This window comes from Oryx dammah, unplaced genomic scaffold, assembly GCF_014754425.2.
Source record: "Oryx dammah isolate SB20612 unplaced genomic scaffold, SCBI_Odam_1.1 HiC_scaffold_14, whole genome shotgun sequence".
In the NCBI taxonomy this organism is placed as follows: Eukaryota; Metazoa; Chordata; class Mammalia; order Artiodactyla; family Bovidae; genus Oryx; species Oryx dammah.
In genome coordinates, this window is record NW_024070198.1 from 38,483,221 (window position 1) to 38,508,775 (window position 25,555).

The 25,555-nt window shown below is 48.7% G+C and overlaps 1 protein-coding gene across 2 annotated transcripts in view; it reads right to left on the reverse strand.

The window, feature by feature from the left end:
* Nucleotides 1-17,399, reverse strand: part of RGS10 (regulator of G protein signaling 10) — a 38,927-nt gene extending 21,528 nt beyond the window's left edge. The window contains exons 1-3 of one of the 2 annotated variants that reach the window (XM_040254852.1): nt 17,276-17,399; nt 5,407-5,525; nt 4,153-4,239 (exon numbers count right to left, since the gene is read on the reverse strand). In XM_040254852.1, coding sequence (XP_040110786.1) covers nt 4,153-4,239; nt 5,407-5,525; nt 17,276-17,324 — 255 coding nt within the window. In that variant the 5' untranslated portion in view covers nt 17,325-17,399. Of the gene's footprint in view, nt 1-4,152; nt 4,240-5,406; nt 5,526-10,673; nt 10,799-17,275 lie in introns of those variants that run through there. The other variant, XM_040254850.1, reaches the window with a different exon arrangement.
* Between the last annotated feature and the right edge of the window lie 8,156 nt (nt 17,400-25,555).

Below are 25,555 nucleotides of genomic sequence, written 5' to 3' on the forward strand. Positions count from 1 at the left end.
GAGTCAGACACGGCTGAGCGACTTCACTTTTCTTTTATAGACCCCTCCCTCTGGTTAACTCTAAACCACTATAAAAAGGCAAGGTACTGTTTGTTACACTTAAGTACCAGTGCAAGTTGCTCTCAGAGCTTTGATTATTAGAAATCTTGTACCACCCCACCACTTCCCCACCCCGACTCAGTTTGGTTTTTACGAATCTGTAGGAGCTGCTGTATCTGTTTCAATCATTTTCACATAGTAAATAGGCCCTTTATACATGTGCTGATGAATGAATGAGTAACAATGAATGAATGAATAAGAGATAGCCAAAGAACAAACACCTCCTTGGAGCTTTTTCAGAGGTTTTAAAGGACATGAATGTTGCTCTGTGTTAGAAGGTAGATATATCTCCCATGCTAACTCACGGGGAAGAGGCCCCTTAGAGAAAAATGTCAAACCATAAAGAAATTGCCAAGGGAGAGAACGGCTCTGAAAGCTGTCTGCAGAATAGGAACACCTGGCAGTTACAACCCTCAGGAACCCGGAGACAGGAGTGGGGCAGGCATCACCTCCCAACTTCCTAAAGCCCCAGCATCCCCCACCATAAATAGAACGCTGAGACCCTCCCAAACTAAAGGGTTGCTTTCCCACCTGCCAGGGGGCAACGCACAGACCAGGGAAGGCAGTGAAGGCCCAGCATGGGTCCACTGTTTGGAGTTTCTGAGAATTCAAACCCCAGCAGAACAGACGGCACGCCCCTCTCTCAAGTCTACCCCTAAAACTGCGACTGCAGGTCAAGGTGAGCAGGGAGGCCAGGATCCTACCCACTGTGGGTCCTCAGGGGTCAGCTGACCTGAGTGGAGATCAGGGAGGACCAAGTGAGCCAGAGACCATCCTAAGCTTGGGACAGAAGACAAAGCTCGCCAGCCTTAGAGAGCCCTCATGATAAAGGGAAAGCCAAACCGCACAGGAGATAAATAAATATAAGGTACCAGGTAAGTTGGTAAGAGCTTATGGAGCCATCTGACTGGATCACGATAGTAAAAGAACGAAAACAACACCCAGCACAGGTCCAATTTAAACCGAGGCAAAGGTGAGACACGGCCTCCATCTTGCAACTGCCTTAGTTCACGGCAGAGACAGACAGTCAACAAACTCCCTGCCGGCTCAGACGTGACGAGTCCGATTGTGAAATGCAGTTGGGCTGACTTCTCCCTGGGCCATGTCCTCCTCTGCATCTTAAAATTAGTGAAGCAGAACTTAGTTCTGGTTTTACTTCCCTGCGGCTGGACCCGCAAGACGGTCTAGAGAGAGAGCCGGGCTGCATTCCCGGCTCTGTCTGCACCGAGCCCAGGGGGGCCGTGGGCGAGCCACAGCCTAACCTCTTAGACCGCAGCCCCGGTGTCTGGGAAGGGGGAGAATGGTCAGGACGCTGAGTGTGATGACCGGGAAGGAGGTGTGGACCCCATGGGCCTCCCGGAGGGGATGCTCCGTCTGTCCCAGAGCTGTCCACATCCGCACACAGCTGATGGGCAAGGCAGCGTTCACTGCCCTGAAGCAACATCCAGACCTCAGGCCTGGGGGTGCAGAGAGGGGCTGCTGGATTCTGGAGGCTCTGGCTGTAGGAGCTGGATGGGCCCGTGCACTCCCAGCCCGTGGCTTTCCAGTCTTTACCTTGGCACCCGGGTTCTCCAGCCGTGACCCCACCTCCCTCCCAGCACAATGTGCAAACAGGCACAGCGAAGCCAGCCCGACTCCAAACACGAGCCTCCTGCCGCCTGGTCTTCCTTCAGCTCTTCTCTCCAGGCCTTCCTTCCCACAGGCTGTGCCCTCTTCCGGGAACACTCCGCCCGCCCCCGACCTCACCCCCAGCCCCAAACTCCACTGAGGTGTCAGCTGAAGAGTCACTTCCCCAGAGCCCTGCCCAACACCGCCTGCCTGTGCTCCCACGGAACCTGCACTTCCCATTTCTGGGCTCTTCGCACTTGCAAAGGCTTGGCGAACAGGGAGCTTCCGCTCTCGGGGCCTGTTCCCTAAAGAGGCTCGGCTGTCTCATCCCCCCGTGTCGCCCATGCTTTCTACAAGGCCTGGCCCTGAGCAGGTGCACCGTGAGGGTCTGGCAAACTCGACTGAATGGAAGGGCATGTCAGCGTCACGGGCAGGGACACCTGGGAGGCTCAGGAGGCAAGTTCAAGTCCCAGCTCAGCCATGCAGGGACCTCTGCTGCCCGGTTTGCATATAGAGGAGCGGCTGGCTGACTGGTCAGCCCCTCACACCTCCAACACACAAACTGAGGCAGAATAATGGCCATCTGTCCATCTGTCCCACTTGACTCTGAGCTAGGGCTTTAAGGTGAGGCCAGATGAATCCATTGCCAGGTCAGCATTTATCGACGGTGGCCCCTGGGCTCTGGGCTGGGTGCTGGCAGCCAAGGAGAGCAATGGGTGAGACAACACCCAAGTGTCAGTCGTTCAGTCGTGTCTGACTCTTTGCCACCCCAGGACTGTAGCTCACCAGGCTCCTCCGTCCATGGGATTCTCCAGGCCACAATACTGGAATGGGTTGCCATTCTGTTCTCCAGGGGATCTTCCTGACCCAGGGATGCAACCCAGGTTTCCTGCTTTGCAGGCAGATTCTTTACCATCTGAGCCACCAGGGAAGCCCAAAGGGCTCAGGCAAAGTCATCCAAGGGGGAGAAGCAAGAAGGAACCAATGTCAAGGGTCATGCCCAGGATGGCTTTCTGGGCTGACCTGGGAATTCTAGCTCCAGGAATCTCGGAATCCATCTACTCTGGCCCCTGCAGAAGAGAAGGCGTAGAACAAAGGCCACACCACTCCCTCTTGGGGAAAGAGTGTCTGAGGCAGAAAAGCCTTTGAATAAACAAATGACAGATATTTTCTGCAAACACATAATGGCTTCTGGCTTCATGGATTCCAGCTTTTTGGAGCCAGAGGCTTAAAAACTGGCAACCCACAAGCCACATCTGCCCATGGCTATGTTTTGTTTGGCAGGAAAGGTTTTACATTTTAAAAAAATTAGTTCCATCATTTATAAGATTGGATGGTTTCACATAAGAAACCAAACGTCCAGCTTCTCTGAAAAAACAGGTGGCGGTTGGACTGAAGATGGGAGAAGATGCCCTAAGAAGCAAGCTCCCTCAGGGTTCTGGGGCAAGTGAAGACCTAAGTGGGTAGAACCCGAGGCAGGGAAAGCTCAGACAGCCACAGATCCCAAGGCATTTGCTGCCAAGGTCAGCTAAACAACCAGCCACTGCAGGCAGGACAGGCCACCCTCTAATGCCCCAATCCCCACCACTCCCTACAGCCTCACACCAAAAACCTCCTTCATGCACGTTATTACCGGAAGATCCCCTGGAGGAGAAAATGGCATCCGACTCCAGTATTCTAGCCTGGAAAATCCCGGTAGACAGAGGAGCCCGGGGGCCACAGGTCCATAGGGTTGCAAAGAGTCAGACACAACCGAAGCCACTTAGCATGAATGCATGAATGCAGGCATTTAGCCATGAGCCTCTTAGAAAGGCACAAGCCTTGTAAACACACCCAATCCACAAGCCTCCTTGCCCAGACTCTCCTCCACCTCCCCTGACACCCAACCTTCAGCGGCAGAAAATCCGGCTGACACTGGAATCAAAGACTACCTCCTGCAAAGAGCACATATTCACCCAGGAGAACAGTCAGAAACTTTCTATGTGGGATGCCTGCCAACTACAAGATGTTTTGTAAAGATAGATTGAATAAGTGACAATCCATCTGATGGGCCTTGTGCTTTTATCACCATGCATCTGCTTTACAATGTCCGTACGAAACGCCAACATGTCAAGCCCTGGAAGGAGCATTCACGTAAATTATGCATGAAAAAAAAACATACTCGATGACAGACTCTCAGTGACTTAACTCGTTATTTTTACTTTAAATATTTGAACATATTTTAAATATTTTAAATCCATTTGAAAATAGATTAACACACTCTTTTAAAAACTGGTAATATTTGATCAACACAAGGTAGGCTATTCTGAATCTTAAATCCTCCCCCAAATCCAATATGGTTCGGATTTCTGTTGGCAATTTCAAAATTTATTGGAAAGGCAACTGTAACTTTATAAAGAACGAAAAAAAGTTAGCAAGAACATGGTTACAGAGTGAAAGAAGTACCTGCTTTTTATCTTGTGTTTTCTTAAAATCTTCACATGCTAGCCAAAATAAAACATTTTCTTCACTGAATTCCTTTTTTAAAAATTCCTATGAAGAGAAGAAAAAAATATCAAACAGTATTCTACTTAAAAAACAAAGAAACAAATAATGCATTTCCCTTCAAGAAGTGATAAGTCAAAATTTGACAAATGAGCATGTTCATTCACTCTGTAAAAGCTCCACCCCCAAAACAGTGTTATGCTTAATGTTAAAGCTAGAATTTCATATGCATTCGAACTTAATGGTTTTAACATTATGAAGAAGTGTAAAAATGAAGCAGGAATCTACTCAGCAATTCTCAACTAACAATAAATTACCAAAAAGTAAATTAAAGTGGAAGATACATTAGTTCCTTCCAGACAGTGTTTAAACAAAGTACATTCCTCTAAAATCAGGCTCATTTTTTTTTTAAACAAAAGAAAAGAAAACATATTAAGCATGTCTAAAAACGCCACAATGAAAACTATTTTAAGTTGGAGGTGCGCTTTCTTTCGGCAGATGTTGGGGGTCAGTGGCACAGCCAGCTATCCTAATGTGCACGGAAAAGTTTTCTCCCCAAGATCTACATGGTGCTTACAAACGCCCTGTGTCCAGGAATGGCTGCCACTGCTCCCTGGAGTCTGCAAAGGGAACCAACAGCATGATGGCTTTTTGTGGCCTGACCCAGGACTAAAGACAGACGTCAGTGGGACTCAGGCAGAAACAGGCATTCTTGAAATTTACAGGTTCTTCTGACACCTGGGGTTTGTGGAGGCCATTTCTAGGTAGTCCTGACATTTCCCCATCCGCCTGTCCTCCTTTGAGTTCAGCTTCACTTTACCAGCTGTTGTCCAGCTCTTTCACTCTACGAGCAGTGTATCCTGAGAAGCCCCAACACACGAGAGAACAAACCTTCACATCAGGGAGCCCCTGACCCCCCCTCCTACGTGTAACGGAGCTGGAAATTCTTTGCAGATTCTGCCAATGGGCAAAATACCTCTTCCCCATCCCCCAACCCTCCCAGTTATATAAAAACCAGACACAGTCGGTGCAAGCCCCTCAGTGCTGACCCGTGACCACCCGGGGAAAGTGTTCCCATGTTGGTCCTGATAGGTGAGAAGTTCTTTCTCTCAGGTTGGGATGGACAGTATCAAAAGCTGGCTTGTGTTTCCCCCACAGGCTTCTAAACTTCTTTGTGTGGTGTGTCAATTCCGGTCAACAAGGAAAAAGGCACACCCTAAATCTTTTCACGCCTTCTGGGTCTTCAAGCAGATTCTCCAGGGAAGATGCCCATTTGGCTGTGCTTTTGGGGGTCTGGTGGCTGCTGCTGGAGCTCCCATCACTGTCGTGGATGTCTGCAAAGCAAAGTTCAGAGACTGTGTATATGGTCCAAAGATACTGTCATCTTATAAGAAGCATTATTTTCATCATCATCACCACCACTATGACCAAGACACAGTATCAGGTTACACGCCAGAATCTACTCTCTGGGCTAACATAGGGAATTCATTCATTCATTTATTCCTGACAACAACCTTATGAAGTGGGTGCTACCATTCCATTTTACAGATGCAGAAAACTGAGGCTCAGAGTCAAGAAGGGACTTGTCACTTTCCAACACTCCCCATACCTCCTTCCGCCACCCACATATCCACTGGCCAACCCACAGGCAGCCTTCAGGTCTCCCTCAAGCCCTCCTTCCAGGGACCTTGACTCAAAGGCAACTCCTCCCCATTACTTCCTGTGCGCAGTCTTCTAATTACCCTGCTGTGTTGTGACTGTTCGCACAGTCGGCTCTCACCAGTCTGAAAGCTCCTCTGTGTCTTGATCTTGTATCTCAGGAGGTAGCTCATTGCCTGGCACATAAAGTAAGTACCAGAGTTGGGACTAGAGTGGGGAAAGGGAGGCAATGGACACAGGTGCAAATTTTAAGGGGATGCCACAAAACTCAGGCATCAGATAAGAGAGATTTTCATGCAATATATTGAAAAAACAAAATCAATGCAAAAAAATTCCATAATGAGCAAAATACTAAAGACAGAGTCGTTATAACTGACTTTTCCTGTGCCTCTCAGGCTCCAGTATGGCTCGGCATCACACTGGCACAACGGATAAAGACTAAATGAGTTAATGACTGCACGTGCCCATCTCATGCATTCTCTTATTGTTGCCTCCGAAAAAAGCCTCTTGATTAAAGGAAAGGGGACTGGCACCTCCAACTAACACACTCCAGCTACTTGCCTGAAGGTGGAAGCGATAGTACAAAGACATCTCATCTCACTTGGCCCCTCCCTGGAGTCAAGGGAAAAACCATGGAACGTCACTTCACATGGGCCCGGGTTCCAAAGCCATTTTGGCCAATTTGAACTACGTGCCTGGGTGAGCCACTCACTTGTGTCCAACTCTTTGCGACCCCGAGGACTGGAGCTGGCCAGGCTCCTCTGTCCATGGGATTGACTCAGCAAGAAAACTGGAGTAGGTTGCCATTGTAGATTGCCTGTGATCTCTCATGTACTACTGGGGGTCAACACAGGTTCATTTCTGTGAACAGCAGAGATTGCGTTCTCTCAGCATCTTGCCGCTAGGCTAAATAAACCAGAAGCAACACACTTTGGTGACGGAGTAAGAGAATTGTTGGGACAAAGCCACTCCTTTGGGAGCAAACTGACTCAAACATCACAAATGGACCTGATGCTTCTCTAAAGTGAATCTTCAGTTCATGGATATTAAATTAGTTCTCCGTTCTCTTTGCAAATGCTAAAATGGCAAGCTTCTGAACACTGTGTTTCTTCCCAATGAAGTATAAATCAAATTAAAAGATCATTATCATAAGGAATTTCTGCAGCAGGGTTCATTCTGCCAAGCATTTCACAAATTTACTCTGTGTTCTCTGCCCGAAGAATACAGTTTGACGGTTTTCTCCACTTCCCCAGCGGGTCTTCTCTTAAGTAAATAAATTAGAGACACAATTTACTGTTCCAGGAATAAACTTAGGCAGCCAGAACTTTCTCTTGCCATGGCAGAACAACGCCTTTGTCTATAAGTTTTCAACCTTGGCCTGTGGTGATTCCAAAACTCTCTGATATTCTTTTCAATAATACATGAAACCATATTTGGGCTTTCACAGTTTCACGGTCTTGCAAGTAAATATAGTTGGTGGGTTCCCATTTAGATAACAGAGGGCTCTGGTTAACTAGATCTTCTGGTTAACTGAGAGGTAAGATAGCTGTCTTATGAGACACCGTGAGCCAATCGCTTCCTCCCTCTCCCGTTTCATTTCACACTCTACTCACTTTGCACATTAGGTTTTTGGGCCGGCTTTCTGTGCCACTTGACAAAAAGTTTTACAGCTCAAAACCCACTCATCTGATCTAGTCTCCTAATTTAATAGACAGAGACATAAAGGTCCAGAGGGTAAGGTGACCCAGCTAAGGAACTGCTGGATGGAACCAGTATTGGGTTAAATGTACAGGCAATTGTTCCCACCAGGACCACCTCCTTGGAACCCCAGGGTTCCTCAGAATACAGGAGTTTGCAAATGGGTGACCCTTCCTTTCAGTTCCCTCCTGGGCTACCGGTTCCCTTCTATCGACATTGTGAAATATATCTATGGCCGACACTGTTACAGAAGGCATAGAATCTTTAGGGCTAGCTCAGAAAGCACACCGTATGGGGATACGGTAAGTATCCCCATAATCATGGCTACTGCCTTCTGGCTTTGGTGCCCTGGATAAAGAGAAATTCCTTCTTGCTTTTTTGCTCACCTTCTGCCCTAACAGTCCTTACTGTAAGAATCTTCTACTCACACTCTACCGTCATGTGTTTTCACTTCTCCAGAAATATTGGTTCACATTTGCAAAGACTTCCCAATTGTCTTTCAATTTTGATTAAGGCCTCTGCCTCAAAAAAAAAAAAAAAAATCCTTCTTGATTGTATCAATATACATAGATAGCTCTAGTTAGAGCAACATTTGCAAACTCCATTCACTTAATGGTGTCTCTCTTTTCCAAGTCATTATCCCCAGCTTCCAATGAGCCTGGCAGAGGTCCACTCCATTTGGCACTGCCCTAGAGACCGCCTCATCACCTGAGGCATTTCCGTTCCTCGGAAGCCTCTGCACAAGGAGACTTCCACTATTTTCCAATGCATACAAGTAAGGACTTCCTAAGACAACCTGGTTCACTTTAAATGTTACAATCAGTCCAGTGATGTCCAGGAGAAAGAAAGAACCTTTCTTCATAGCAATCAGATATTCTTCTGAGTTTAAGAATAAAGCAAAACCCAGCGGTAAAGAATCCGCCTGGAATGCAGGAGATGTGGCCGGAGCAGAGGGTTCAATCCCCCTCGGGAAGATCCCCTAGAGGAGGACATGGCAACCCACTCTGGTATTCTTGCCTGGAGAATCCCATGGACAGAGGAGCCTGGTGGACTGTGGTCCATAGGGCTGCCCAGAGCCAGACACAACTGAGCAACTATAACAAGGGTACCCAGCTTCCCAATTCCTTCCCAGTGCCTAGCACTTGGAAACACAAAGGTCCAACACTCTTCTCCTTTTTCATTGACAAAAGTTTCCATTTAAGATGGATTACACAAGAAGGTAGGTTTGGAAAGGACAGGTAGAGGGACTTCCCTGGTGGTCCAGTGCTTCCACTGCAGGAAGCATGGGTTCAATCACTGGTCTGAGAACTAAGATGCCACAGGGCACAGTAAAAAAAAAAAAAAAAAAAAAGCACAGGAGGAAAAAAGTTAAACCTATCTATCTAGCAGCTTTAAGACCACTCAAGTTAGTAAAGAACTGTTGGTGATAACATTTGTTTGTTTCAATTTTGTTCAGCTCTGCACACTTGCTGTCATTTAGATCAGCTGCAAAGCATTTTACCTCCTGGGCTCTTCAAAGTATTTTAGCTTTTCAGATTTTTGTAGGCACAATACTTACCTTTCAAGAAGTTCATCTTCAGATGAGTTTATCATGGGCTAATAGTAACCATTACACTTAAAAATTATTCACAGCATGCTGGGCTCTAGCTATTCTGAGCTTTTTCCATAAGTTAAATCATCTTGTTCTCATAATGACCCTCTGATGTGGTTAAGATTATTCCCACTTCACAGATGAGGAAACTGAGGCACACTAACTTGCAAGGGTCACCCAGCTTTGAAAATGGGGACTCATGGTCCAAGCCCAGGTAGCCTTGGCTCCAAAGCACGACACACCATTTGCCACTGGCTCGACTGCCATCTTTATTTTTGATATCTGCTGATCTTCACCCTCACAGAGGCCAGAACATGCCAGCCTTGAAAAGAATGGTAAAAATTATGTGAGAGAAGACACTGAAAATAAGAGTCTAACTCCTCACAGACAAAATCCCACACACGACTGGGCCAGAATCATCCAGCACATAAATACAACGGGCATATGCTTTCATTTATGTCGGCGCTGTTCTGTGCAGTCTCTGACTTCAGTAAAAGCTGATATTGAATGCTGCCAGGGCAGCATCCAGGTGCAGAGGCCTGAGGCTGGGTGCCTACAGCATATTCTGTGATGCATTATTTATAGATGCTATGATGTCATATCTACCAGAGACCTTCTCCAGACATTTATTCCTTGGAAATCCACATTCAAAAGGCATCTCTAACATTCATCACAACTGAATGCTTACAGGACAAATTCTTGCTATTAGTCTACAGGAAGGTCTGAGGAATGATCCTGAGACAATTTCCCCAAGCCAAAGATTTTAGTAAAATCTCAATATCCAGCTTCCTCAACAGCAGAGTCAACTTACATCCTCAAAGGGTTTGTCAAAGGCACCCCCCCACACACAAATGCATAGCTTATTTTTAAAAAATAAACATTCAAGCCCAGGAAAAGGCAAAAACATTAGCTCTAAATTCTGAAGTGGTTGGTAATACACACACAAACGCACACACACACACCAGACAAATACACAGGGAAAGTACACACCCCACAGAAGTTATTCAGATCCTTGTATCACCTACATCACGCCAAACATTACATTTTTTAAAAAGTCATCCCAACTTAGAAGCGGAGAATCCATTTTTAAAATTGGTGACCCATGGAAGGCTCCAGAGAAACCGGGTCATGGAAACCCTCTATCTCAATATTTCTTAAGTGTTTATCGGCTCCAGTATCTAGCTTCTGAGAATAACGACACTTCAGGCATGCAATTCCCTTGGTGGGGAGGTTTGCATGAACTGCCATTAGCAGAAAATAAAAATAAAAACGTTTTGAAATAATCATACTAATAGAAAGCATCAAAGCCCAGAGCAGGCCCACAGGCTGGAGAGGTCAACTCAGAAAAGGCCTCACTGGCATTTTCCCACGAGCTCTGAAGCCTAAAAAAAAAAGTCAAGTGCTCAGCGACCCCCTAAAAGACCCCCTGTGTACCTATGACTGCACCACACACCCCTGACCCTACTTTGCCTGTCAGCACCCAGCGATGGCTAAGTGGAGGGCGTATCAGCTCCAGGATGGGAACCCTCCTTACGTGCCATGCCCTGGGGTCCACCTGGGGACGTCCACGCAGCCCCACACTCCGCCGTCTTCTCAGAGACGCGTTGTACAAAACGGGCAGGGGCTACGGGGCTCCTGAGCACCCTTGGGTCCGGAGGAAAAACAAGCCTCAACATCCTCTTTTGAGTGGACTAAACAACAGATGGCCACTGGCTTCCAGTTTCTACCAGAGGGAAGGAAATAAGAACACCAGACTGTTATTTGTAGCCTCTTAGAGTCCTTACTTTCTAGGCAAAAGCCCAGAAAAAATAAAAACTCCCCAAGAGCCCAGTTCTGGAGGTGAAAGTAAAGACCCTGACAGTGTTTTTTCTCACTTTCCAGAAGCCCCTGTGCTTCCTCTGGAACTAGTTATTGTTCAGTCGCTAAGTCGTGTCCGACTCTTTGCGACCCCCTGGTCTGCAGCACGCCAGCCTTCCCTGTCCTTTACTGTCTCCCGGAGTTGGCTCAAAGTCACATCCATTGAGTTGGTGATGCCATCCAACCATCTCATTCTCTGTCGCCCCCTTCTCCTCCTGCCCTCAGTCTTTCCCAGCATCAGGGGACTAGACATTTATGCAGAAATGTGCCCTCGCTCTCCCCTGGCCTCTGGTGGTGGTTTAGTCCCTAAGTCGCATCCAACTCTTGTGACCACATACTGTGGTTCTCCAGGCTCCTCTGTCCCTGGGATTCTCCAGGCAAGAATACTGGAGTGGGCTGCCATTTCCTTCTCCAGAGGATCTTTCTGACTCACGGATCAAACTCTGGTCTCCCTCATTACAGGCAGATTCTTTACCAACAGAACCACCAGGGAAGGCCCACCCCCAACCCCAGCCCCTACATTTGGGCAAATAAGCAACTTTTTCCCTCCAGTGTCAGTAGGGTAGACTGTGTATTTCTTGAGAGTAAGAGTTGAGTCTCCCTCAGGGTCCACAGTGCTTGACATTCATGTATAGATTTATAGTGATAACAGTTTTCTGATAGATTGTTGGGGTGGAGGGCAAGGCAGAAAGGAGGATGATGGTTAAACAAAGATCCGGCATGTACTGAACACCGATTACCTCCCATCTCAACCCGACCACAACGCTTGGAGCCTGGGCCCATCACTGGCCCATTACAGATGAAGAAACCAAGCCAAGCAAAGGAGCAAGCCAGGAGCTAGATGAGCTAGGACTCAGCCCTAGGCTGTCTGGCTGCAGAGGCTTCAAAGGGAAAGGCAGAGTAAGATGCAAGAAATAAAAGGCAGGCCCTTTTTCTCAGGGAACTTAAAATTGACAGAGAAGATGAGGCCAGGCATTCCCTGATGGCCATTGCCTGCCTTGCCACACACTGCAAGAAATTTTCTTCACTGGTCCATGAAGGAATGAGAATGAGCAGGAGGAAATATTTACCAAGTGAGCTGTGTTGACCAAGTAAGGGCAGTCTGGGGTTGTCTTTTTAAAGTAAATAAATGCATTTATTTACATGGTACAAAAGACTAGAGCTCCAGTGGGACAGGTCTTCCTATCTTCCCTGTCTCTCAACAACCCAGAGCTTTTCGCTAGAAGTAACAGCCTCTAGAAGATTCTTGTTATCAGGACAGTTCTTTACATGAGATGGTATCTTTCCTACTATTGGGGGTGTTGAAACATCCTTCATTTGTGGGATGATAAAACCAGTCCATCCTAACGGAGATCACTCCTGGATATTCATTGGAAGGAATGATGCTGAAGCTGAAACTCCAATATTTTGGCCACCTGATACAAAGAGCTGACTCATTTGAAAAGACCCTGATCCTGGGAAAGATTGAAGGCGGGAGGAGAAGGGGACGACAGAGGATGAGATGGCTGGATGGCATCACCGACTCGATGGACATGAGTTCAGGTAGACTCCGGGAGTTGGTGATGGACAGGGAGGCCTGGAGTGCTGCAGTTCATGGGGTCGCAGGGAATCGGACATGACTGAGCGACTGAACTGAACTGAAAGACGGTTGACGATGGTGTTGTTGGCTTTTAATGTTCCTGACTGGAGAGGGAGAGACAGAAAGAAGGAAAAAAGGAAGGAAGGATGTGAAGCAAGGCAACATGGAGGCAGGGAAGGAAAAAGAAAAGCCAGCGCGTCACACTCACTCTCAGTATTAACACAGGTGAGCTGAGAGGACAGAATGGATGCTGCGTGAGGCCACACGAGCAGCTCTGGGCTCGGGTCCGAGCTCTGAGTCCTTCTCCCATAGGCGGCTCCAGGCTGTCTCTGTCCCTTGACAGTCTCTGCACTGTCCAAGCAGAGACAAGATGGACAGGCTGCGTTTCTGGTGCTGAGAGTGAGGGAGGCAGGAGGTCTGGGAGGACACAGGTCAGAGGAGGGGGAATGTCCGGCCACCCAGGAGCAGAGCTGGGGATGGGGGGACCAGGAGAGAAGGCAGGCCAGGTGAGCGGGTCCCTGAGTGCACCCCAGATCACGGGCAGCAGAACCGAACCACAGGCACTGGGCCCTCAAGAGCAGGGTACTTGCTCGGGAGGGAAACTGGTCCCCGGAAGCCTGCAAGGCACTGTTTTGCCCCAGTGGACCCCTCCTGACAGCTCTTATCGGGGAGCTGCTGCTGTCGCCCACGTGGGCCCCTCGGCCCCCCACTGCCACCCCCGGGGTTTGCTGCCCTGGAGAGCTATCTGGGGGAAGCAGATGAAACGGGTGGAAGTAAATTTAGTACAGTTTAAACAGCAAGTTCCCAGAGCCCAGCAGCAGGAGCCCAAGGGGATTACTCAACCCCAGGGAGGGAAGTGACTCAGTTCACCCAGGAAGCCAGAAGACGTGGCCCAGCCCAGCACCTGCCTAGTTTCCACAATTTCTAAAGCGAGGGAGAAAAACACATCGGTTCGAATACAGTCTGTGAAGACAAGTAAAGTGCCCCGAATGCCTGGCACCCACCAGCCTGCAAGCTGCCCGTGCCCATGTTCAGAGTTGGCATGAGGACTCAGCCAGCACGGAACACGCGTGTATAAACGATGCCCCTCCCCCAGCCCGTCCTCTCTGCCTCCTTCTCTCCGAGCCCACAGGCCAGCCCAGTGATGTTCTGCAGGGAAAATTTCCCCGAGCAGCCAAGCCAATCCTGCTGTAGAGTTATTATAACAAAGACATTAAATTGTTATGTCAACTGTCATCTTTAAATAAAAACTTAAGCCCAGCAATAAATCTGCAGCTGGTCCCAGAGGTTTAATGGGATAATGTATAACAGGCTCGGGGCTGGGTGGGGGAATTCCCCCGGTGGTTCAGTCCTGGTCTGGTCACAAGGGGCGGTGGAAGGGTACAGCTTTGGCTTTTTTTTTTTTTTTCAAGTGAAGAGCATCCCAGGTACCATCAATGTCACAAGTCATCGTGGGGGGCAGGGTGGGTGCAGGGAATCGTCCAGGGTTCCTCACACTTCAGTAGCCTAAGAATCAACTGAGTGCTTGTCAAAAATGCAGCCAACACTCCCTCCCACCTTGGGTGCCCAAGACAGAATCAGACAGGGGAGGGGTCTGGGTCACGGCCTGGAAAGCTGCATTTTATCAGACCACCCCCACCCTCTTGTGGTTCACGAACACACTTTGAGAAACCTCAGAAAGGAGAACATTCACACTTTGAATCACACTTCGAAACTTGGAATTAAGGGTTGGGAGTGCCAAACCTCAGTTTAAAGATATGGTCTCCAGTGAGATTTTGTGGAAAAACAGAAAAGGTTTGGAGTAAAAGGAGCTGGGAGGCAGGACTGCAGCCAGGTCTGAGTCAGGGTCCAGCAGGGATGGATTGAGTTTTTGTGGGGCCAGATGCTTATACAATTTGGACAGCCACTTTAGCAAAATAATTCAGAATCACCAAAAGAGAGAAAAAAAAAAAGTTCAGTCCAGGGTCCCCTGGATCACTTGGCTGACTTCCCAGTGCCTTTGCCTCAGGGCCCACATTCTCCCTTTCTCACTGCTGGGTGGTGATGACCAAACTTGCAGAGGCTCGTTTGTCCTTTCCTATCCAGAGACAGACGTTAAACCTAAAAGTCATAAAGAAATCAGGCTCCTGGAAGCCACACACTTAACACCAATCCACGATTTTTAGCTATTGATCTTTCTATCAGTGATCCAACCACATTTCATCAGCCTTAAAATGTGTTACTCTGAAAGAGGTACACTTCACTGGTATTCTTAAAACTGCCCCTAGTCTTTCTGGGGTACAATCTGCACATATGCAACAGCACCCTAAAACTATGTGTGATCCATAATTCATTTGTTCTATTTGGAAGACCTCACCCCAAAAGCGACCTGGGCAGGGATGTTCAAAGCAGCTCTATTTATGATAAGAAAAAGGTGGAAAAGATAACAGCTAACCATTATACTCAGTTATGCCAGGCACTGTACTGGAGACTTCATATATATATATATATACATATATATATAATATTATATATATGCTTTTGTATGTTTAGTTCCACAATTCTATGAAACCCACTGTACAGATGGGAAAATTGACACATAAGTATGCTGGTAAACCAGCTTTCCTAGAATTAAAAAAAAAAAAAAAAACGTGATTTTTAACATCTGCTGATTTCCATGGTGGAAATGGCCACTAATAGCCAATTTCAAGCTACCTATGGTTTAGCAACCAGGTCCCAAATTTCCCATTTAGCAATGGACTCTGAGGTCAAGTAACTTGCTCAAGGCAGCTGAATGCTAGAGTCAGGGAGGAACCAGGGGTGTAAGTAACTTCAGAGTCCAGGCTCTGACCACCACTCCTTTGGCCTGTGAACATCCAACAATAGGGAATGGCTAAATCAAACAGTTCAGACAGTAAAGAATCTGCTTGCAATGCAGGAGACCTGGGTTTGATCCCTGGGTCGGGAATATCCCTTGGAGAAAAAAATGATTACCCAGTCCAGCATTCTTGCCTGGAGAATGCTATGCACAGAGAAGCCTGGTGGGCTACAGTCCATGGGGTCGCAAAGAGCTGGACACAACTGAGTGACTATCACTTTCAAAGCAAACACCCAGCAGGGAAATTCTTTGACTCACAGGCAACACAGAAAGGTTTACATGACTCTTAATGCTAACACGAATATAAGCAATTTACAGTAACTCTATGGAGTCCTACTTTGAGTTGTTCTCAGTATTAGAGGGAATAATTTGCAAAATATGATGGAAGGGAAAGCAGTTTCAATTCAGCGTTTAAGGAGGGGTATTTTATTGCCATTCTGCAGATCCTTGTCTGCACAGAGATAAGTGCCCCCAGTTGGAGAAGGAAATGGCAACCTACTCCAATATTCTTGCCTGGAGAATCCCGTGGACAGAGGAGCCTGGTGGGCTGCTGTCCATGGGATTGCACAGAGTCAGACACAGCTGAAGCGACTTAGCATGCATGTATGCATTGGAAAAGGAAATGGCAACCCACTCCACTGTTCTTGCCTGGGGAATCCCAGAGACGGGGGTGGCTGGTGGACTGCCGTCTCTGGGGTCTCACAGAGTTGGACACGACTGAAGCGACCATCAGCAGCAGCAGTGTGCCTAGTAGCGGAGGTGGGACTTGGACTCAGTCGATCTACTTTCAACTCATCCTCTTAACCACAGTGTCCCTCATAAAATAAGACACGTGGTGAAAAAAAAGATAGGGGCCAACATGTACAGACTCTCTTGGTACCAGCAGAAGCGACTCTTGGAGTGGGAGGTGGCAGAAAAGCCTCTGAACTCCAGAGTCAGGCTGAGCTGGGTTTGAAAGATTCTCCACCACCTAAGTGTGACTTGGAGCAAGTTACCTAACAGCTCCCTGGTGGAGAGGGCTGAGGACAATGCCTATCTCAGTCTGTTGCCCTAAGGGTGAAGAGAGAATTCACAGAACACGTACGGGGTCCCACTTGGAGCGCTAAAAGGGGCTGAGCTGCAAGGAACAAAAAGGGTGAGATGGTTGGAATCAAGGGATGGTTTCATCTTCACCACGAGCTCTTCGTCCTATCGAATCGCTCCGAACTGTGGTTGGTCCAGAGTGACAGGCTGGTCCAGAGTGACAGCCAAGCTGAATCCTTTGTAACGTCTGTTGTTTCCTGGCGCGAACTGCAGATGCGCCCTTCACCTGGTATTCACCCTCCTTCTCCGCCCTACATTTCGGCTCCTCGGCGCAGAACCGAAGACGCCCAGCAACCCAGGCCAGGCCGCCCAGTCGGATCCCCCGGGTCCTGGCGTGCCTTCCGCGGGCTCCGCGCTGCGCACCAACGCCCGCAGCGGAGGCGGAGACCTCCAGAACTCGGTTCTGCTTTCGGAATCTAGAGCCCATACTACCTCCAAAGTTTGGAGGTGTTTTGGATCTCCTTTTTCTCCCAGACCATCACTAAAAAGAAAACGGCTGTTGTTCCTCCTTTCAGACAAACTTCCTCCCCAGCGCGCGTCTCGGGACTCAGCGCTCCCGCCGCGGCTAGGACCACGGGGACGCTGGACAGAGCAGGGAGAAGTGGCGCGTCTTGCCCGGGGCATCGCTGAGCCGCGCCCGACCCCGGGCAGGAGGGAAGGATGCCCGGGGGGTGGGGCAGGCAGCACCAGCCCGGTCGGCTCATCCTGGCCCCTGGGGGCTCCCCAATCCCCAGCCCTCGGAGCCCTGGGAGCCGCTTACCTGACGGCGGCCGCTTCCTGCTCAGTCGACTCACGGCGCGGTTAAACATCGCCGCGAGCACCCCGGGGAGGAAGGAGGAGCAGCCGGGCTGCGCGGCGGCTGAGCCGGAGGAAGGCGAGGAGGAGGAGGCCAGAGGAGGAGGAGGAGCTGGCTCAGCACCGCCCCGGAGCGCGCGGCCCCCACCCTGCCGCCCTCCTCCCGGCCAAGCGCCGCGTGGCGCGATCAGTGCGCCCTACCGGCCCGCCCCCGTGGGGGCCCCGTGGTCCCGCCCCGGGGTGCCTGGGCGGGCAGGGCGCACCCGGGTGACTCCCAAACGCCGGGAGTCCAAGAGCCCAAGAGCCCAAGAAGGCGCGCACTCGCTCAGAAGTGGCCCGCGCTGCCCGAGACTTAGGAGCCATGCCCTGGCAGCTCGCGCGTCCCGGGGATCCCTCGCCGCCTGGCGGGGTTCTCCAAGGATGCCGCCCGAGCCCCGCCCAGCCCTGCCCGGCTCCCAGCTCCAGCGCCCATCCCGGCCTCCCGCCCTTTTCCTGCAGCCCCGAGAAACGGGAGCAGATCCTACGGGGCCCTGCGCTTGGTGATTCCGCGCGCTTTTGCTGGGCTGCAGGTGAGGGTCACCTCCCGGTTCCGAGACCGGAAAGCCGAGATCTCGTGGTTCTGCAAAGCCCAGGTGCAACCCACGGCCTTCGCCCTCTTGCCCTCGGGTTCCAGGATCCCTGCGCTCCCCGGCCTGCCCAACACCGTGGGAGTTGGGCCCTCCCACGGCCGCAGAAGCCAGCGGGAGCGTCGCCTGGCCCCGGGCCGCGATGTTCGCGGGCGGAGCAAGCCGAGCCCACGCCGGTGGGCGCCCTCTCCCGGGCCGCGCTGCGCGGGCACCGAAATTTGGGCGGCTCCTGCCCTTGGTCTTGAGGCTCCAAGGGCCGACCTCGGGAGAATTCCGTAGGACCCTCTCCGGTTTCAGCGCTGAGCGATGCCTCTGCCCGGCATGCCGGCTGGCGGGAGACCCTAACTTGGGGAGCCACTCACGTGGTGCACTTGTCGGCAGGGCCTTAGCGATCAACCCTGGAAATCACTCGGGCCACACTGACCCCTGCTTCTGATTCCTCCTTTCCCGCCGCCGGTCACCTGCTCTGCGTGGCCAGCTCCACTCAAATCTATTGTCTCATTTCTTCTGCAAAACATTCCAAGAGGGGGTGTCATTAGCCTCACTTTCTTGAGGATCTGGTTTACGAGGAATTGTCTTTCTGGCAGTCCTATTTTCCTCCTGTGTATCTGGCTTTGTCTCTAAATTGGTCTTTATTTTTAGCAGTACTAATTGCTATTTTTCTCAACTGCTCCCCAGTCGTCTGTCCCCCCTCCAACCATCCTTTCTCAAGATTTTCACTAGTTGGCACTTTCTTTTATATCTTCTGAGCTTCCCATTCTGCTTATTTTTCCTCCCTCCCTCCACCCACTGGTTAGGTCCCAATCCCACCCCTTCTCTGGCCTTCTATGGCTGCTTCTCATTTCTGTCCCTCCCATCCCTTCCCTTCTCAAAGTATTTTGCTCAGAGTATTTCTAAGCACCCTGCCCCTCTACTGCTGGAGAGAAGCTTTTCTAGCTCGTGAAGGGTACAGGTGTTTTCAGCTGCAATTCTAGGAGACCACCATGACCGGGAACAGAGCGAGAACCATCTGAGAAACTCTGTTTTTTTTTGAAGCCTCTCCTGCTGTCAGCCTGCTCTGGGCCTCCTCTTTCCTCTTGGTTCTAACAGGATTGAACTGTGGTGCTTAAATAGGCAGCAGGTTCAGCCATTGTCAGAGCAGGACTTTTATAGTCTGCAGAGTCCAGCGCCTTAATGATGCTACATTATCATAGCAAGAACCAGGGAATTGTGCAGAACCTCCCCAAAAGTTCCCCAGAAGAGACTACAAGTCATCCTAACACGGGAAATAGACAGGATGGCAATGGGTGAAAGTTAGGCACAGCTCAGTGTTACACCAGTTTTCAAGTCCACTCTCGCTGTATCCTGGAAAAAAAAAAAAACCTGGCGTGGCCTAGGACATCCATATTAAGCTGTTCGGAGCTAAAGACTGTGGCCAGGCCTTTTTGAAATGAAGGGAAAATAGAACAGCTTCAACTCACTTTTACTGTCCTGTTAGCACATCAGATAGCAAGTACAGAAATAAAGACCCATGGGTCAACGATCACAGTTTAAAATTTGTTTCGGGGCATGAAAAGACTGTCCTCATGAAATTGCTATAAATACTTGTCTCAAGTGTCTGAAGATCCGACAGCCAGTTTTCAATGTGTGCTGTGCAGAAGACCGAGTATAGAAGTATATAGCCTCCTGGTTCCTAAGGCTTACCAAAAGAAAACACTCACACATGATCCAAGTGCTGCCTGTGGTTTGCAGTACCTGAAGATACTCTCTATCCAAATAGCATCACTCACTTTCTGTAGCTCATCTCAAGCCTTTACAAACACCGGTAACCAATCTAGGTGGAGAAGGCACTGGTGACCCACTCCAATACTCTTGCCTGGAAAATCCCATGGACAGAGTCTGGTGGGTTGCAGTTGGACACGACTGAAGCGACTTAGCAGCAGCAGTAGCAGCAACCAGTCTAGGAAAGAAGAGGACAATTGGCTTGGCCCTTTCCTAGCCCTGTTGGTCTCACCTTTTGTTGAACCACTTTCACTCTGGCCAGGCAAGGAGCAGGGGACTAGGATGTCTCCTGGTAAAGCAGAATTTCAGGATTATTATTGACTCTAGAATTTGATATTTTTTTATTCTCAAAACCTTAAAAAAACTGATAAGCTGTGAATATCTTTTAGTCTTTAATAATAAAATTGATTCCACGTGGTGCAGTGGTAAAGATTCTGCCTGCCAACACAGGAGACACCAGGAAATGTGGGTTCATCCTTGGGTTTGGAAGATCCCCTGGAGGAAGAAATGACAACCCACTCCAGTATTCTTGCCTGGAAAATTCCACGAGCACAGGAGCCTGGCTGGGCTATGGGGTCACGGAGGGTCAGACATGACTGAGGGACTGAGCACACACAATAAAATGGAATATGGCTTAGAGTCATAAAGATTATTCTCAGCCATTTGAAGCAGGTGAGGTATAGTAAAATAAGTAAATACCGAAGTGTCAAGCTTGGAATCAAGAGCCCTGGGTATCGATCTTGACCATACATCAGACCAACTGTGTGTCTTTTGGGGTTTATTTTGCCACACTTCGAAGTTTGCAGGATCTTAGTTCCCTTAGCAGGGATCAAACCTGTGTCTTTGGCAGTAGGTGCGCAGAATCCTAATGACTGGACTGCCAGGGAATTCCCCAACTGTGTGTCTTTCAACACAGACTCCTAGGATTGGACAAGAAAAGGATGCCACCTACATTCTAAGGGTGTGGTGTTCACAATAAACAGGAGTAAACAAGAAAGCATCTGGCACAGTGCCCAGAGCATGTAGGCACACAATAATATACTGGAATCTGGATCACTCCCCTCTACAATGCTGTTTTAATAAGTAATAAACTTTGGCTTATATTCAGTGAGAGGTGACTTTTAAAAAGAAATCATAGGAAGTTGGCAGGGTTTGTAACAGCATGATGCAATCGACACACACAGTGAAGGCGGGAAAGTAAATTGTTACAACCTCTCTGGAAGGTAAGAGAGGCAGATGTGTTAAGGTGGTTTTTGGCAATATGCCCAAGAGCCTTGAGAATGTTTCCACCCATTGGACCAGTGAATAATTCTACAACTGGCTGTTTATGCCAAAGAAAGAATAAGACATGCAAAGATTTATTTATTTGTTTATTCATTTTTAAACCTTTTTGGCTCTGCTGGGTCTTTGTTGCTGTGTGCTGGCTTTCTCTAGTTGTGGCCAGTGGGGGCTACCCTCCAGTTGCGTTGCGTGGGCTTCCCATTGCCACAGCTTCTCTTGTTGTGGAACATGGGACTCTGGGGCACGGGACTCTGGGGCACGGGACTCTGGAGCACGGGACTCTGGAGCACGGGACTCTGGAGCACGGGCTCAGCGACTGTGGCACATGGGCTTAGTTGCCCCAAGACAGGTGTGATCTTCCTGGACCATGGACTTGAACCGGTGTTCACTGTGTTGCAAGGTGGATTCTTAATCACTGGACCACCAGGGAAGCCTGAAATACAAAGATTTAAATGCAAAGTTGAACATCCTAACACTTCTTTTATCAGCGCTATTTATGATAGCTATAAATGCCCATTCATAGAAAGACTAAGTTACAGTGTATTTCTAGTTACAATGTATTCCTGTTGAACAGCTATATGGGCTTCCCAGGTGGCTCAGAGGGTAAAGCATCTGCCTACAATGCAGGAGACCCAGGTTCAATCCCTGGGTCCGGAAGATCCCCTGGAGAAGGAAATGATATCTCCAGTACTCTTGCCTGGAAAATCCCACGGACTGAGAAGCCTGGTAGGCTACAGTCCATGGGGTCATGGTAAAGAGTCAGACAAGACTGAGCGACTTCACTTTCACTTTTCAAGAAGTAGTGAAGAATATTTGGTGATGCAGGGAACATGCTTGTGAAGCTGTCACTGAAAAAAACAGGATACAATTATAGAGGCGTTTGTCACTGCGGGAAGAGAGGAAATACGGTATTATATTTATGGATAGAGAGGTTGAAGGAAATGACTCCACAATGTTACTATCATTTATCTCTAGATGTTGGGATAATGGGTAATTTTAATGTTCATTATTATATTTTCATGTTTTATAAAATTTCTACGGTGAATATGCTTTTCAGTGAGGGGATGGGTTTGGCAGTTGGAAACTGATCAAAATCTCTACTAGCATTAATCTACAAATACTTAAGCCCACATCTTTACAACATTAGTTGTGTTTTCTTTAAACTCTTAATTTCCCATGGAAGAAGCAAGCAGATATTGACTGCCTTTCCCAGCTTTGATCTCCCTTGCTTTTCAAGTCACCCATTCGTGCCATATCATAGCTAGATCCTTGGAGATCAGCGTCTTACGCTGCAGATCAGGAAACTGAGACCCGGATGACTTTGCCAAGGAGTGATGCTTGCTTTCTTCAGTCATCGGAAGGTGGTCTTCCTGGCTCAGCTCTCTCTGTCTTGTATCATGCTGCATCCATGAAGATGCACCTTTAAAAAAGGTAGAGCTTTCTGTACGTTTAAAATTCAAATTGGGATTCCTGCTAAGCAAAGACAGATTTGAATTATAGCATCGTGTGGTCATACTTGCATTTCTCCAATCTCAAAGCAAAAAAAAAAAAAAAGTTTTCTGTTGCTCTGTTTCACTGCAGCTTCTCAGCAAAGTGCCTCCATTAGCTGCCTGCAGTCACTGTCTCCTCTCACCCTGCTAGGCCTCTCCAGTCTGCCTGCATCTTCACCACCCCACTCAGCTGCTCTTGCAAAGTCACACTGGCATCCCCCTTGGGAATTCCAACAGTCAGCTCCATCTCCATCTTACTTGACCCACTGTCAGCATCTGACCCTGTGGATCCTGACCCCCATCCTGAGCCACTTTCTTCCTTTGACTTGCAAGACACCATGCTTTCCTTCTCTTCTTTCTTTCTGCCACATTGGCTGTCCCTACCGCCACTTCTCCTTCCTCCTGAAGGAGGGCACTGCAGGTTTTGGGATCTCTTGTCTTGCATGCTTACTCCCTTGGCCATACCATCAAGTCTCATAAACAAACAGACTGTTTTTCAGAAGAATTTTGGTCCCATAGCACAATTAAACAGAAAGTTCAGAGTTCCCAGGTACCCTTCACCCACCCCTACAACCTCCCCACCATCAATCTTCTCCCTCAGGGTGGTTACAAGCAATTGAACCTGCATAGACACATCAGTTTCACCTAAGCCCATGTGAAATGCCATTCTTAGACCAGGGGACTCCCACGTTTCCATCTCCAGCCTAGTCTTGCCTGTTTGATGTTTCCTCTTGGAAGCCAGCATTGCAAACCAAGTGTGTCCAGAAAGGAACCTCCTCTTCCCATCCACACCCACTCCACCCACCCGCAGCCTTCTCATCGCCACTAAAGACAGCTCCACCCTTGCTCAGGCCAATTATCTTGGAGTCATTTCTGATCATCCTTTTTCTTACACCTCACATCCAAGGAACTCTGCAGGTTCTACATTCAAAATAAATCCAGAAGCCCATGCTCCATCTCAGTCTCCACATCACCCCCATCCAAGCCACCATCCACTGCTCTGGTTCACTGCAGCAGCCTGACAGGTCCCCCTGCTTCCAATTGCCATGGTCTGTTCTGAACCCAGCAACCAGAGTGAGCCTTTCGAATAAGGGATGTCTCACCACGTCACCCCTCCGCTCAAAACGGCAGTGGCTCTCCATGTGGCCCCAAGAGAAAGCCCAAGACCTTATAAAGACTGACAAGACCCCACGTGACTGGAACCTCTCTCCACCTCTGAGCTCCTTTCCTGTTCTCTTCCCTCACTCATCTGCTCCAGCAAATCCTCCTTACCCCTCACCCCCGCCCCCCCCCCCCCCAGCAATCCCACCTCATGGCTTTTGCTGGGGCACTTCTCTCTGTCTGGAGCAGCTTGCCCTGGGTATGCATGGTGCACGCCCTCAGCTTCTTTGGGTCTTTATCCAAATGTTACCTCCTCAGTGTTTCAAATGGCAGCCTCATCCCTGAACTTCTATGTTCCATTTTCCTTCATCCCTTCCCTGTCTCTCTGTAGCACACACACCTTCTAACACACTGGAACTTACCTACTTACTACGTATGTCTGTTCTCCATGGAGTCCTTACACACACCCTAGTCTCCATTCTCCCTAGAATGTCAGCTGCCATCCCACACCCGGAGGAGTGCCTGTCACACAGGGAACACCAATGCGCTGATGAATCAAGAAAAGTACTTATCCCCTCTCTCCCCAAACTCCACTAAGATGACAGAAAAGACATTACAAATAAGGTGTATTCGATAATAAGGTACATACCTGGGCTTCTTTGGTAGTCTAGTGGTTAAGAATCCACCTGCCAATGCAGTGAACACGGGTTCTATCCCTGACCCAGTAAGATCCCACATGCCTTGCAGCAACTAAGCCCAGGCACCACCACTACTGAGCCTGTGCTCTAGAGCCCAGGAGCCACAACTATGGAGCCTGCACACCCTGGATCCCAAGCTCCGCAGCAAGAGAAGCCACTGCAATGAGAAGCCATCAACAACGCGACTAGAGAGAAGACTCTGCCCTCCACAACTAGAGAAAGCCTGCACACAGCAAGAAAGATCCAGTGCAGCTAAAAATATATAATTAAAAAAAAATTTTTTTAAGTGCAAACCTGCCTGGATGAGGTGTACAAGAAAGGAGGCAAAAACGGAAGACAGATTTCTTCTTTTTTTAATTAAAGTGTAGTTGATTTACAAGATTATAAAATGCCAGGCTATCTGAAAGCCGATGGAGCAGCAGAAACTGCTTCAACAAAAGAGAGGAGCTTCCACCCAATATGTCCACCCAATATGGGCGGCTGGGCATTGGCAGGAGGCCAGTGTACCCTGCAGAGCCACCCAGGAGCTGTGAACCAAAAGCCACAGGACCACCGACTACAGGGCAGGTAAAGGCTGGAAATGGGTTTTGGATCAATCCAAGGAGGCCTCAGGCTCCCTCCCACCCTAGCCCAGGAAACCAGAAATGACTGTGGGAAATGTGGAGGCACGGAGGCTGTGGACTTAGGGACCAGGGGCTGAGCTGACATGCAAGTGGGATTCTGGGCTCTATGAGGGTGAAGTTCTGCATCCTGAATTGGGAGGCCCCTTCCCCTCCCTGCACCCAGAAAGGCAGCAGTCGGGAGCCCTGGACACATTTAATATCTCCCTCCAAATAAATATCAAACAAAGTGCAATAGATATTAATATTTAGGGATTCCCCAAAGGTGTCACGTCTAATCATAGAGAAATCATAGAGAAATATACCATCCACATGCAGCTTCTGAGAGCTTTTGACATCTCCCTCTCAAATATGAGGGGTATGTGAAGATCACAGACATTCAAGGAATGCCTCCAGCCTGAGAGAGAAACCAGAACAAACAGAAGAATTCAGAGGAAAGACAATGGAGACAGTAGAATAAATCTTTTTTAAAAACTGTAATTACCTGAGAGAGAGAGAAGCTATTGCATCCATAAAAGAAACAGAGCTTAGAATATAAATACAAAAACAATTATTTTTTAAAGGAGGGTGGAAGAAAAAGTCAAAGAAACCTCCTAAAAATTAGAACAAATGAAACAATGTATAATAGGAAAGAAAGAAAACTAGTGAAAGAATCAGCCTGAGCAATA